Source organism: Prionailurus bengalensis, chromosome A3, assembly GCF_016509475.1.
Source record: "Prionailurus bengalensis isolate Pbe53 chromosome A3, Fcat_Pben_1.1_paternal_pri, whole genome shotgun sequence".
NCBI lineage: Eukaryota > Metazoa > Chordata > Mammalia > Carnivora > Felidae > Prionailurus > Prionailurus bengalensis.
The window spans coordinates 22,385,683-22,401,148 of record NC_057354.1 but is presented as its reverse complement, the minus strand read 5'-3'; the positions used below and the strand labels follow the sequence as shown (position 1 = coordinate 22,401,148).

Here is a 15,466-nt window from a genome sequence, read left to right as displayed (position 1 = left end):
CTATTATTTACATTTGACAGATAGGAAGGCAGAATTTCAAAGAAGAGAAGTAACTTGCCCACGATAACAGTGATTAAGATACTGGGTCATTGTTCCAGTTTTTGAAAAGTTGAGGGTGATAGAGTGGTTAAAAACAAACTTTGGATTCAAAATCCCTGCAGTTTGATTCTCATTTGTTTTTTAGGGCAGGTAACTCCTGAGTCTCAATTTCTTGGTCTGTAAACCACACTCATTTGCATGTTGTGAAGATTTAATGACTCAGTGCATGCCAAGTACTTAGCATATAGTATGGGCATATCCCACACATGTTTTCATAGTCATTTACTAGATCTTAATATATTGAGTACATGCATGTATACAAAGCACTGGAGATTCAGATTTTTCTTGCATTTTTCTATCCTTTAAAAGTTCTGGCTTTGACCTTGAATTCTAGCCAGACTCTGACTGCTTCTCACCTCTACTACTGTCACCCTGGCTGTGACCACCATTATCTTTTTACTTGGGTTATTACTAACTGGTGATCCTTTTTAGGTCCTTTCTCCTGCATAGTCTCAACACAGTTTTGTTTATTCTTGACAGTTGTGTCAAGATCCCATTAAATCCTGACAATTGTGTCATTGATCCTGTTAAAATGTGAATCAAGTCACTCCTCAAAACTTTCTAGTGGCTCCCATCTCACTCATTAAAAGCCAGAGGCCCTACAAAGATGTTAAAGGCCCTTCAGATTTAACCTCTGCTGCCTTTATCACCGCTTCCATACTTTTCATCTTTTGCTTATGCTACTCTAGCTATACTTTCCTCTTTGCTAATATCCAAGAATACCATATATACTGCTGATTCAGGGTCTTTGCACTTGCTTTTCTTCTTGGGATAGTTTCCCCAAAAATGTCTTTGTGACTTGCTCCTTCTTTTCCTTCAGGTCTATACACAGTAGTTTTATTTCTTAGTTAGACCTTCATAGACTCTCATATTAAAAATTGTAGTTCTTCTCAGTTAATCTCTTCTGTGCTTTTTTATTCTCCATAATGATTGCCACCTAACCTGATAAGTAACGTTTCTTAATTGTGTTGTGTGATATCTTTCTTTTCACCCTAGAATGTAGACTCCGTGAGGTCTTGTTTTGTTTTTTCTGTTTCCTGCTTTAATACCAAAAATAGTGCTTGGTAGGCATCCAATAAATATTTTATTAATGAATGTATTATAGATTTCTTTCTAGTGTTTTTAAAAACAATTTTTTTTAATGTTTATTTTTGAGAGAGAGACAGACAGACAGACAGAGAGTGAACAGGGAAAGGCAGAGAGAGGCACAATCCCAAGCAGGCTCCAGGCTCTGAGCTGTCAGCACAGAACCCAACACGGGGCTCGAAGCCACTAATGGCGAGATCATGATCTGATCCAAAGTCGGACGCTTAACTGACTGAGCCAGCCAGGCACCCCTTCTAGTGTTTTCTTAAAATGTCTATTTTTTTTATTTTGAGAGGGAGAAAGAGGAAACGTGAGCAGGGGAGGGGTAGAGAGAGAGGGAAAGAATCCCAAAATGTAGGGCTCCATGTGGGGCTTGATCTCACAAAACATGAGGTCATGACCTCAGCCAACATTGAGTCGGATGCTCATATGACTAAGTCTCCCAGGCACCTCTCTTTCTAGTGCTTTAAAAAGAACTTTCACATTTTTTAGATTATTTAACACATACACAAGGATTTAAATAGACTAGCATTCATAGAAGAACGATTCTGAGTAGCACTAATGTAGGCATCATTTCTATAATATACTCCAAAAAATAATTATCTAACCTCTTTAGTTAGATTTGAGTTTGAGTCCAAGATTGGCTGCAGGCTACTCTCACTCTGAATTTTCTTATTTGTAAAATAGATACAATCATGCTTTTTAAAAAAAGTAATTATGCCCAGTGTGGGCATTGAACTCAGCAACCTCGAGATCAAGTGTCACATGCTCTACCAGTTGAGCCAGCCAGGCTCTCCCTAATAATGCCTTTCTTAAGGGATTATAGTTCAAAGTAAATTTGACACTATAGGCAGAGGTTTAGGACCATTTCTATTGGCCTCATGATTATAGTAGTGCTCCTGTATCTGCAGGGCATACTTTCCAAGAACCCTGGTGGATGCCTAAAACTGAACCCTATACATATGTGTTTTTTTCTATACATGCATACCTATGATAAAGTTTAATTTATAGATCAGGCACAGTGAGAGATTAACAACAATAACTAATAGTAAAAGAACAGTTACAACAATACATTGTGCTAAAGGCTATGTGAATGTGGTCTTCCCTCTCTTTCAAAATATCTTGTCCTGTACTCACCCTTCTTGATATAGAGATAACCACATGATAAAATGCCTGCATGATGAGATGAAGTGAGGTGAATGACACAGGCATTGTGATGTAACGTTAGGCTACTGTTGACCTGACAGTCCTGGACCGTGTTTGAACATGGGTAACTGAAACCATGAAAAGTATGGATAAGGTGGTGGTGGTGAAGGATGGATATTGTACAAACGGGTGGCGGGCAATTCAGGAAACAGTCCATAGAATGTACCATTCCTAACTGCTTCCTGTCTCCTGGAGCATAATAGACAAGGATTAACTTTTCTTTCCATGTATTTAGCAGATATTAATTTAGTACTATGCGGAGTGATGTGTAATACTTGGAAATACGGGGATGTATCGGAGAAACTATCCTGGAGCTTACAGTTTAGCAGAGGAATCAGACATTACACTATTACTTATGGTTGTGAAAAAGACTACATGCAAGAAGTACCGGTTGCTGTGCATTGATCTGGCAACAATAGCAGTGCTAATAGAGGCAGCTAACATTTATGTAGTTCTTGCTGTAAGAGTCACTATTCTAAGATCTTTCTATGTTAACTCATGTAATCCTCATTACACCCCTAAGGTAGGTACTGTTACTCCCCACTTTACACTTGAGGAAACTAAGGCATGGGTTGGCCACATTGTAACTGCTACAGCCACACTGCTATAATAAGTGGCAGAGCTAGAATTTAAACCTGGCCTCAGAGGTCACATTCTTTATAGTACTTTATAGTGTGGCTCTAGAAGTCACTATAGTACTGGGGACCTAACCCAAGTACTGAGGGCTGTTGGGAGGCTTTTTAAGGAAGAGATACTTGAACTGAAATCTGAGTAAAACTTAAGCAAAGTTGAAGTAAGGGAAAGCATGAAAAAGTGCTGGGTAGGGAAGAACATGACTCATTAGAGGAACAGAGGGAGCCAGAGAGCCACAGAAGGAGGGAAGAGTGAGGGAAGAGATCCTGTGAGAGGCAGGCAAGGCCGTGGTGAGGGGTCAGGATTGGGCCTGTCCTAGCGGCATAGGAGTTACAAACGTGCTTGAAATGGAGTGGCATGATGGGTTCTGTGCTTCAGCTCACAGAGGCTGCCAGGAGGACTGCCCTTCAGATGGATGAAGGAGACAGTACCCACCACTTCCCTAGGACTTCTTTCCAGTTTCAACCTCCCAGTCGCCTCCCACTTCCTCTTATGATTTGGTTCCCAGACCTTGGTGTACGCCATCATTGGAACTGTACGTAGAACTTTGGAATCGTTTGTGGAGTGTATTTAATAGTCATTTCCCCCCAAGGTTCAAGCACTGTCTTCCTGTTGGCTCTGACAATCATAGCCAGCACCCAGGCTCTGACGCCCACTCACTACCTCACCAAGCCAGATGTGGAGAGACTGAAAGCCTCACTGGACCGCCCCTTCACAAGTTTGGAAACTGCTTTCTACTCCATCGTGGGACTCAGCAGCCTTGGTGCCCAGGTGCCAGATGTAAAGGTAAGGCTACTTTTGTCTTGGCCTCATCCCTTGACTGTGTTCCTTTTGTGTACTTCAGAACTAACTCTTGCTCATTTGGGGAAGACCAAGGCAAATCCAATGTAAAAAATACTTATTTCCATCTGCCAGATGTTTTTTTTTTTTTCTTTAATGCCTAATGTATGTTTAGGACCATGCCAGGTGTTATAGTAGAATATAAAGAAGAGTGAGTCTTAGAAACTTGACATTTTACTTTAAACTTGACATTTTACCTCCAGAAACTGTTGCTATAGTTCTGAGTGAGACTGTATAATACCACATGGACTTCTTAAGTGCCCTGTACGTGTGACTCATAAATAATAAAGGAATTCAAGATGAGAGCATTCATATTTATTAAACACTGACACTGTATCAGGCAGTTTTGAGTTTTTGTTTTTTTGGACCTTTGATGAGGAACATGCATCATGACTAAAACTTTACCTGGTTTTAGGAACAGTCTTAAGTGAATTTACATTTTATTTATTATAGTAGCATGGATAGCTAGGGTAAAGGGGTTAAGGCCAGGTTTCTCATATAAGCCTTGGGTTATTAGTTTTCTGTGGCTGCATAACAAATGACTATAAATTTAGCATTTAAAACAGTATTCATCTATTAGCTGATAATTCTGTAGTGAGAAGTCCAGGCAGGTTTGTATGTGCTCTCTACTTAGTGTCACAGAAGGTCCAAGTAAAGGTGTTGGCCAAGGCTGGGCTCTTATCTGGAGGCTCTGGGGAAGAATGTGCTTCAGTTTTCTTCAGGTGATTGACGGAATGCATGCAATTCTGTGCAGTCTTAAGTCTAAGATCCCCATTTTCTTGTGGGCTGTCAGCCAAGGGCTGCTCTCTGTTCCTCAAGGCGACCCACATTACTTCTCATGTTGTCCCCTCCCCATTTAAGTCAGTAATGTCATGTTGAGTTCTTACTCTTCAAATCTCTCTGACCTCTTCTGCTACCAGTTGGAGAAAACTTTGCTTTGAAGACCTTTTTTGTCTAATAATCGTTTCCATCTTCCCCTCCCCCAGTACCTTTTACTTGTAGAACAAGCCAGATCAACTCATCCTGGAGAAGTTTCCACATTCTGCCTTTGGTTGATAGCATCTTCATACTGTTTTTGAACACACCTCCTTATCTCTTGTATTCCTGTAAACTGATGGTTAGCTCTTGAGGCTTACTTGTATTCAGGTCAATTTTCTTGGCAAAAACATTTCATAGGTACTTCCTATGTGTACTTCCTGTCAATGGGTGTGTAATATCTGGTTGTTTTAGTTATGATAAAGTTGGATCAGTGGATTCAGGTGTTGTCAGATTACCCTCTCTCTGTAAACAGTATCTAGTAGGGACTTGTTTTTGTAAAATCTCATCTGACAATATCTTTTAATTGGGAGTTTAGTCTATTTATATGTAATGTAACTATATTGTTTAGTTTAAGTCTACCATCTTGTTTTTTGATTAGCTCTTTTTTTCCTCCTTCCTTCCTGTCTTAGATTGAATAATTTTTTATAATTTAGGTTTATTTATTTATTTTGAAAGAGAGAGAGCATGGGAGGGGCAGAGAGAGGGAGAGAAAGAGAATCCTAAGCAGTCTCTGCACCGTCAACATGGAGTCCGATGCAGGGCTCGAATGCACGAACCGTAAAATCATGACCTGAGCCAAAACTAAGAGTTGGATGCTTAACCGACTGAGCCACCCAGGTACCCTGGATTGAATTAATTTTTGATTATTCCATTTTATCTCTTCTGTTGGCTTTTTAGCTCTACTTATTATTTTAGTATTTGCTCTAGAGATTGTAATGTGCTTTTGAACTTCATCAATATACTTTGAATTACTATTTTGCTATGTCACGAATAACAAAAGGACCATATAACGAGATATTTCTATTTAAAATCCTGTCATTTGTGCTATCATTTTCATACTATTTACTTTCTTTTAAGCATGACAACCTTGTACTGTCTGTTGTCCAGTGTCTCAACTTCGTATATTTTTTTAGTTTTGTCGTTATTGACGGCAGGAGGTAACTTCAGTGCCTTTAATTCTGCCACGGCCAGAACTGGTGGTCCCGGTTAATGTTTTGCAATCCATGGCAGTTGTTATTCTTTTTTTTCTTTTTTCTTTTTTGAAGTATAGTTGACCTACAATAACAGTTGTTATGCTTTTTGATGCTCAAAATGTCGCCTTTTAGCCAGTAGGCCAAAATGCCGTTCTATGTGCATTTTTTGCTTGTTTTTATGTGATCTAGTAGGAGAGTTTGTGATGTCTTAGGCTTACTTTTACATTTCCTGCCCCACACTAAAATCAGTAACTGCTATTGATTTATTGAGTGCCTCCTGTGTGCTGGGTACATTGGATATATTAGCTTGAGTTAATTGTCTTAATTCTACGTGGCCAAAAATAGTATCCTGTAATAGAGGAGGAAATGGAAGCTCAGAAAGGTTAGGTAATTTGCCTGATGTCTGCCAGCCATCATCTGAATACTGTATGGCAGAAGTGTTGACAGACTATGGCCCCCAGAGTCAAATCCTGCTTTTGTAAATAAAGCTTTATTGAAACACAGCCATGCCCACTCTTGTAGCGGCTTTTGCACTTTAGCAGTAGAGTTGAGTAGTTACTGAAGAGACCGTCTGGCCTGAAAAGCCTAAAATATTTACTCTCTGGTCCTTTACAAACAGAAAGTTTGTTAATCCTGCCGTATGAGGTCCACACTCATTCAGGTTTCTTCCTGACAGCTAGCTCTTGTTTCCTGCCCAGTATTTCCTTCCTTAACATATGACTGTATTAAGGGACAATTTTTCCTTGTGATCATACTGTTATAAACCCTCAAGGTGAATGTACTTCCTAGTAAAATTAGTTTTGCTCAAAAGAACGAGTGCAGGCATCGGTGCTAGTTAGCCCAAGTTTTTGATTCTGGCTCCACCTCTCTGTAAAGTGGGAGTTATGATCCCTTCCTCACTGGATCATTATAAAGATAAAGTGAAATCCTATTAAGCCTAGTAAGTGTTCGGCCTACAAAAGGCCCTTCAGGTGGTAGTTATTGTTAATTATTATTATCATCATCGTCAATATTTTAAAAGTTTTGCTTCTATTTATAATTTGTTCAGGGGAGTTCAGACAATGCCTGGCACAGATACTGCAATGTACAGAGGGCTGCAGTCTGTAGAGGGCCTGGGGACGAGACAGAGCAGATTGGGAGACACAGAGTGAAACAGTCTTGCCCTATAGAGGTTTTATATTGTGAGATATAGGAGACAAAATTGGAATATTAGGTTAATATTAAATTTTGGTGGATTTGAATGCAGGAAGAGCAGTTTCTACTGGTCATTTTCAAGCTTGTATGGAACTGTAGGATTCAGTCCAGGGAGATCATGGAAGAATGAGCCACTTCCACGTTAGCTAGAGCAGTGCCTTTTTATCTGTCTCATGATTCGGGGTTCCACATGGATTTAGGTTGAACACATACTCCTAAGGGTGTTCTCTGGTGATGTCCAGAGTTTGAGGGGACGTTGGTCAGGGCTGAAGATGCAGACTGAAGCCATCTGGATGGCTGCAGTGCAGTGTGATATGGGGTAATTGCATAATTGGGCCAGCTATGGCTTTGTGTTTATAACACAGACTCTAAAGTCAGACTGCTTGGCTTCAAGTTCTTGACTTCAGAACTACATAGCTGAGTTAACTGTGCAGCTTACCGAACCTTTCAGAATCTGTTTTCTCATCTGTAAGATGGAGATAATAACAGTCCACTCACCACTCATAGTCTGTTAGCGTAGTTAACATGGTGATGGCATGGAGTATGTACTAAGTATTAGCTCTCAGCTCTATTATGTAGTAGTAGTGGGTGATGGACATCGATTGACATTTTTCTCGACTGTCATCCCCATTGCTTGATGGCTAATAAACAGAGGGTGTTCGACACATGGTTGTTGAATGAATTGTAAACGTTAGCTTATTAGAAATGGAAGCTCTCAAATGTGCCTGTTAACCAGAAAATAAATGGGTTAATCACACTTTGTTCTTCAAGTCGCTTGTGGAATGTGCTGCGGTGATTGTGTGATGTGCACATCGTAAACAATGGAAGGGAGTTGTATGGAAGGTTCAAGCTAGCAAATTGCCTTATTAGATATGCACACTAAATAAATCCACTGAGGACAGTCTCCCTTACTGCCACTTCCATGTGGTGATGTGCATCCTGCCCCATTGTTGTTGCTTTCAGCTGAGCAGAGAGAATGCCCTCAGCCCTGCTAGATGCACCGAACTGGCTGCTCTCACAGGTAGATCCTTAGGGGAGATTTTGCTTATTTTGTCATAAGAGATTTTCCCAGCAAAACTGAGAGGAATGGGGTTTAATAAGAATATGAGTAGAAGGCAGTTGTAGGAACAACAGAATGTGGAATGAGAGTTAGTTTTAGGTGTTAGGAAGAGTGAACAATTTCATTTTAATAATCAGGTTCTATATATGTATAATTAAAAGCCATACACACATGAGGGTCACCTGGGAGGCTCAATTCGTGGAGTGTCTGACTTTGGCTCAGGTCATGATCTCATGGTTCGTGAGTTCAAGCCCTGCATCGGGCTCTCTGCTATGTGCACAGAGCCTACTTCAGATCCTGTGTTTCCCCCTCTCTCTGCCCTTCCCCTGCTCGTTCTCTCTCCCTCAAAATAAATAAATAAACTTAAATAAAAATAATAAGCACATGAGAATGGTGGTTTTATAGATGTTACTGCTTAGCCTTCTTTAAGATTTAAGAATAATGAAAGTTGTTTTGTATTCACTATAATGAAAACATGAAGTAAATAGGTTATATATTATGGCAAAACTTGCCATGTAGTGTTTGAATGACTAAAATCAGGAAACATTAGGCAGTGTTTACAGGTTGTCAGACAATCACACACTTTCCCTGTCTGTAAAAAGGCGAAAATGGTACCTATCTTATAGGGTTGTTATGGGGATTAAATGAGATGATTTGTATAAAGCACTTAGCTTGGGGCGCCTGAGTAGTTCAGTTGGTTGAGTTCTGACTTCAGCTCACATCATGATTTCTTGGTTCATGAGTTTGAGCCCGCATCAGGTTCTCTGCTTGGGATCCTCTGTCTCACTGTCTCTGCCCCTTCCTCTCTCTCTCTCTCTCTCTCTCTCAAAAATAAACATTAAAAAAAAAAAAAAAAGAATAAAGTGCTTAGCTCAGTGTCTGGTACGTGGCGAGTACATATGAAGGACAGGATGTTTGTACCATTCACCGAGTACTGAGTGCTTGTTGAGGGCCAGGTACTCAGCTGGTTGCTAGGGATAGCAGTCAGCCAGACATTCCTTCAGGCAGTAATTATTTGTGGAGCATTTGCTATGTGCCAGGCATTATACTAAGTGCAGAAAAGATAACAGCTCATTACCTAGTGAAGGACAGGTACCACGATAGTGAGATCAGGTGCTGAGTACAAAAGGATGCATAGCATGTAGAAAGTCCCGGGCCCACGTGGTGTGTGGAGTTCAGCAGAGGGAGAAGCTCACTCACGCTGTCTGCTGAGAAAGCTCGCCATAAGCCCTAACCTTGTACAGGGGGGTTGCCATCTGTACTGGCTGCTGCACGATTCATTTAGTCATTTAACAGATATTTAGTGAATTCGTGCCATGTGCTTGGCACTGGGGATTCAGTGTTGAACAGTGAAAGAAAGCTTCTGCCCTCTTGGAATGTATACTCTAATAGTGGAGATAGACATTAGTCATATAAGCAAATGTATACATGAATGTTTGTAACTACGGTAAGTTTTACGAAGGTGAGGTATATAGTGTTTATTTTTATTTTTTATTAAAAAAAATTTTTTTTAACGTCTATTTATTTCAAGAGAGAGAGACAGCGCGCGAGTGGAGGAGGGGCAGAGAGAGGCAGACACGGAATCCAAAGCAGGTTCCAGGCTCCGAGCTGTTAGCACAGAGCCTGACGCAGGGCTCAAACTCACGAACTGTCAGATTATGACCTGAGCCGAAGCTGAACGCTCAACCGACTGAGCCACCCAGGTGCCCCAAGAGATATATACTATTTATAAATAGGGGACTTTGACCTGGTCAGGGAAGGCTTTCCCAAGGAAATCTCTGAACTTAAATCTCATTCTGTATCCCTCTAAATTATAGCTCCTTGAGGGCAGGGACCTTGTCCATTTTATTTGTTGTACATCTCCAGTTCCTAGAATAGCAGCTGGCATGTGGTAGGCACTCAGTAACTGTTTATTAAATGAAGGAAGGTATGACTGATCTGAAGTCTAAAGGGAGAAGAAGAGTTAACGGGGACAGGGGAGGGAACTTCAGGCAGAAGGAATGGCATGTGCAAGGGACCTGTGCAGGCAGGGAGCAGGTTACATTTGAGAGACTGACTGGAGGCCGCATGTTAAGCAGACAGTGGGAGAGAGAGGCGTGCAGCCAGAGAGAAAGGCTGGAGCTAAGTCTAAGTGCCTTGGCAGCCACAGGAAAATTTTTGCTTTTTCTCTAAAGAGCAGTTGATTTTAAGCAGCAAGTATCACGATCCATTTTCATTTTGGAAAGGTTTCTTTCCTGTTCTATAGAAGACAGACTTTGGCGGGGGAATATGGGGCAACACTGAATGCAGAAGGGGTGCAAAAGATAATACCCGGGGACGCCTGGGTGGCTTAGTCATTTGGGCATCTGACTCTTGATTTCAGCTCAGGTCATGATCTCATGGTTCGTGGGATTGAGCCCTGCAATGGGCTCTGTGCTGCCAGCATGGAGACTGCTTGGGATTTCCTCTCTTCCTCTCTCTGTCTCTGTCCCTCCTCTGCATGCATGTGTGCTCTTTCTCTCAAAATAAATACACTTAAAAAAAAAAGTTAACACCTGGACTTCCAGCGTTTGCTGCACAGGTAGATGGTTGAGCTATTCTGTAAGACAGGAACATAGGTTTGTGCAGGCAAGTTCATGAATTTGGTCTTAAACCTGTTGAGTTTGAAATGGCTTTGAGTCATGTAAATGGCCATTGAGAGAAGTCTGGGTTGGGGGTAAAAATCTTGAGAATATCTGCATAAAAGTTCTGGATGAAGCCGTGGGCATGAGTGAGATTGCCTTGGGAGAGAGAGGATGGATGAGAAGTGGGCCTAGGAGTTGAAAAACTCCAGCGTTGAAAGGTCAGGTAGAAGAGGATGAAAGTAAGGAGCCCCTGTGAGAAGTCGGACAAGAGCCAGGAGAGTGCTGGAGAATCCTGGAAGCGAAGGGAGGCAAATGTTTCAGAATGAGAAAGTGATCAGTTCTGTCCAGTGCTGAGGGAGTGAGCACTGGAAAGTCTCTTTTGGCTTTTCCGACTTGGAAACTCACTGGTAGCGGAGAGAAGGTAGCAGCTGGGGGGAGAGAAGGATCAAGAAAAGTTTATTTAAAAAAAACGTTTAATGGGGCACCTGGGTGGCTCAGTTGGTTAAGCGTCCGACTTCAGCTCAGGTCACGATCTCGCGGTCCGTGAGTTCGAGCCCCACGTCAGGCTCTGGTCTGATGGCTCAGAGCCTGGAGCCTGCTTCCGATTCTGTGTCTCCCTCTCTCTCTGCCCCTCCCCCGTTCATGCTCTGTCTCTCTCTGCCTCAAAAATAAATAAATATTAAAAAAAAATGTTTATTTATTTATTTTGAGAGAGAGAGAGAGAGAGAGAGCCTGAGGTGGGGAGGGGCAGAGAGAGAATCCCAAGCAGGCTCTGCGCTAACAGCGTGGAGCCCAAGGAGGGGCTCAGTCCCCACGAACTGTGAAATCAAACTGTGAAATTGTGACCTGAGCCAGAATCAAGAGTTGGGCACTTAACCGACTGAGCCACCCAGGCGCCCCCAAGGAAAGTTTTTTTTTTTTTTAATTTTTTATTTTTGAGACAAAGAGAGACAGAGCATGAACGGGGGAGGGGCAGAGAGAGAGGGAGACACAGAATCAGAAGCAGGCTCCAGGCTCTGAGCCATCAGCCCAGAGCCCAACACAGGGCTCAAACTCACGGACCGCAAGATCGTGATCTGAGTCGAAGTTGGACGCTTAACCGACTGAGCCACCCAGGTGCCCCAAGGAAAGTTTATTTTAAAAGAAGTCTTGGTGACTTCTGGGTGACTCAGTCCGTTGAGCATCCGACTTTGGCTCAGGTCATGATCTCTCAGTTTGTGGGTTTGAGCTTGGGTCTCTGTCTCTCTCTCCCCCTGCCCCATTTGCTCTCTCTCAAAGTAAATAAATAAACTTTAAAAAATAAAATAAAGTAAAAGAAGTCTTGAATTTTGTTAATATGTCAGGAGTTACCAATTGAGAGGGAGAAGTTTAGCTGACAAGTTGAATGAGATGAATGGGCTTCCAGATGGAGAGAACTGCTCACACTAATCTGGAGGCTTAAAAGTGCTTGTGTTTTGGGAGCAGTGAGTCGGTTGTCCGGGACAGCCAGAACAGAGGTGCGGGGGGAAGTGTGGTAAGAAGTATGTATGAAAAAGGTGAGCCCAAGGGGCGCCTCATCGACTCAGTCAGTTAAGTGTCCAACTCTTGATTTCAGCCCAGGTCATAATCTCATGGTTCATGAGTTCGAGTTCCACAGCGGGCTCCATGTTGACAGTGCCGACAGTGTGGAGCCTGCTTGAGGTTCTCTCATTCCCTCTCTCTCTCCCTCCCCTGCTCATGCTCACTCCCTCTCTCTCTCAAAATAAATAATATATATGTACATACACACATACATATATATGTGTGTATATGTATGTATTATATACATATATGTATATATATGTCCAGTATATATGTATATAATACATATATATATGTAATATATATTGTATATATACATATATATATACATATAATTTTTTTTTTAAGAGGAAAAGGTGGGCCCCGTTACAAAGGACCTGGTGTGGGAACTCTTGCCTTGGAATGCCTCTATATCACAACACGGTGACGAAGTCTGGCGAGATTACAGAGTGTGGTGTGAGAGGAGTTCAGAGTAGTTGGGAGATGTTAATGGTGAAAATAAGGGAGAGGTAAGGGCAGATGAGAGAGATTTAGCTATCTTTTCTTGGCCCCTGATTCTGTTCAGGGAGTTGTAGGGAAGAATGGGTAGAGAAAAGCACGGATGTTCTTTGCTCAGGAGGATGTTTAGATAATTGGGAGTATTAATATAGGGCATAGAAGGTTAGAGAGGAGCAGATAGGGAGTGGACACTTAGGGGACGATTTGCAGGCCTCAGTTGGGAAAATGAATGTAGGATGAGGACAGCTCAAGTCAGAGTTACAAACCCTTGGAAGTGGCCAGCTGAAGCCTCAGCATTGGGTGGTCTTCCAAGAGTCCAGGGTGTGTTTCCAGAGGTCTTCTGGCACTTCTGCTGCTGCTGTTAAAACCTAGTACACATTGGGAGCTGAAAAGCCACTGACTGCTGGGACTGTTTACCTTCATTTGCCTGTTCAAAGAATTAGGGAATTGGCACAATGCTGGTTTTCCTACAGGACAAATAATTTTTCACTAGAGATGAAAAACCTTGAGAGACAGGTTGTATGAAGCTCAAACTATGGAGCCAGGCTGCCTGGGTTTGAATTCCAGCTCCTCCATTAAGAGCTGAGTGACCTTGGACAAGTCACTTTGCCTCTCTGATGACTCAGGTTTCTTGTCTGTAAACTTAAGATAAGAGGAGGACCTAATACTTAAGGAGAAATGCACATAAAACTCTTAGAACAATGTTGACACATTTTAAGTGCTCAAAAAGTGGTAGCAGTGACCATAATCCTTGGGGGGGGGGGTGGTCTTGGATGCTGTTGTTCTATTGTTAAAGCACCAGATGGCGATAAAGTACATGTCTTAAGTTTACCCACATTGTCCTGAAGGATTCCTTGAGTAGATTGTTTTCTTTTTCAGATCCCTAATTTGTGCAGTGTGAAGTATTTCTTTGTGTGTTTTTTTTTTCTTCTCGAACTTCTGGTTGAAACCCATTTGTTTTGAGACTCTTATTTAACTTCTTTCATAAAATTTAAAAATAGATTTTTGGTTAAAGTAGCACACACACACACAGGAAAAAATCAGATAATACAGCACAACTGTTAGTGAAAAGCATCAACCCATTACGTGGCCCACCTTGTTCTACACCCTGTCTTACTCCTCAGAAGCACCCACTTTTAACTGGTTTTATTGCCACTTAATTTTGAATAGCTGAATTTTATGTTACCTCCATCAAAATATTTAGCAATGTAACTATTAGTATTCCTTGTGGTTTGATACAGTGAGAATAGCATGAGTTTTATTATGTGCCTACTTTGTGGCAGACACTATGATTGGGGTTCATCCAAGTTTTTGCTCTTCAGTAACTGGTCACTGGGGGAGGTAGTTAGTACAGTGTGATAAGCACTTTGGGGAAGCATTTGGGAGGGAAGGCCCTGGCCTAACCTGGGATGAATGTCTGTAAATGCTTTCTGGAAGAGGTGACATCTGAACAGAGATGAAGATAAGACCTGGTTGGGCAGACTGGAGGGACAAGGGAAGGGTGCTCCCAGCCGGGGTAGTAGCAGGGTCACATACATGCCAAGGCGAGATCATAGTGTCTCTGGGTAGCTGCAGCACGCTGGAGGGTAAGACTTTGGAGTCGGAGGTGGTGTGGTGGTAAAGCTGGCACTGAAAGTGCCAGTCACGGGGGCATTTTATGCTGTATCAGAAACTTCGGCTCTTTTTCTGAGGATAATGTGGAACCACCCGAGGGTTTTGATAGCAGAATAACATGGTTACATTTGTATTTTGTGAAGACCACCCTTGAAGCAGTCAGTATGCAGAATGAACTGCATGGCTTGAGGGCCAGTTAGGAGATGATTAAAACAGACTAGGTGACAAATGGCAAGTACCTGAAATAAGGCAATGAGGGAAGCCAGAGGATGGGGATTGGGTTGGAAAAATGAAAGGAGATAGGGTCACCAGGCTTGTAGGGTAACGGAAAAGTCGAGAATGATTCCTAGGTTTCTGCTTCAGGTAGTAGGGTATGTGGTGGTGCCTGTACATGAGCTGGAAGGTCCAGGTGAAGAAATAGAAGGTTTCAAGCTCATTTTAGATGTGTTGAACCTGACTTAACTTTGGAGACATCTAAGTGGAGACCCCAGTACAGTTAGAATCGGTGGAGACGTTGCCATTTTGTGGCTTTGTCACCTTCATCAGGTGACTTACCAACTCTAAGCTTAGTTTCTTTTCCTGTCAAATGGGAATGGTAATCTCTACCATTGGGTCCTTATGTTCATTAAAAGGAAGAGCATCATAAACACCCAGCACAGGTTATGGCCACAGCAGGTGATCAGTGAAAATGTTTTTTTTTTTTTTTTTCTTTATTCTTTTCTCTTAGGCTTCAGAAGGACGAGAGTACTTTAGGTTTGTTGCTCTTGATATGAAGTCTACAGTGTTGTGTAATACAGTGTTCTATGGAAAATACCTGCTTAAAACACAAAATCTTGTATAGTTCATACTTTTAGCCATCACAGATTGCTTAGCATTTTGTCCTCAAAAAACATGTATGCTTTCCCAGTCACTGTGTATATTGCCACTTATCATTGACTTTCCCTCCTGTTTAGAAAGCGTGCGCCTTCATTAAGTCAAACCTTGATCCAGGCAATGTGGATTCCCTTTTCTATGCTGCCCAGTCCAGCCAGGCCCTCTCAGGGTGTGAGGTGAGTCCAGCT

General features: G+C 42.0%; 1 protein-coding gene across 2 annotated transcripts in view; it reads left to right on the top strand.

Annotated features, from left to right (window-relative positions):
• Positions 1-15,466, top strand: part of RPN2 (ribophorin II) — a 60,473-nt gene that overhangs the window by 845 nt on the left and 44,162 nt on the right. For both annotated transcript variants that reach the window (XM_043602415.1, XM_043602414.1), the window contains exons 2-3: positions 3,617-3,810; positions 15,359-15,454. In XM_043602415.1, coding sequence (XP_043458350.1) covers positions 3,617-3,810; positions 15,359-15,454 — 290 coding nt within the window. The remainder of the gene's footprint in view (positions 1-3,616; positions 3,811-15,358; positions 15,455-15,466) is intronic.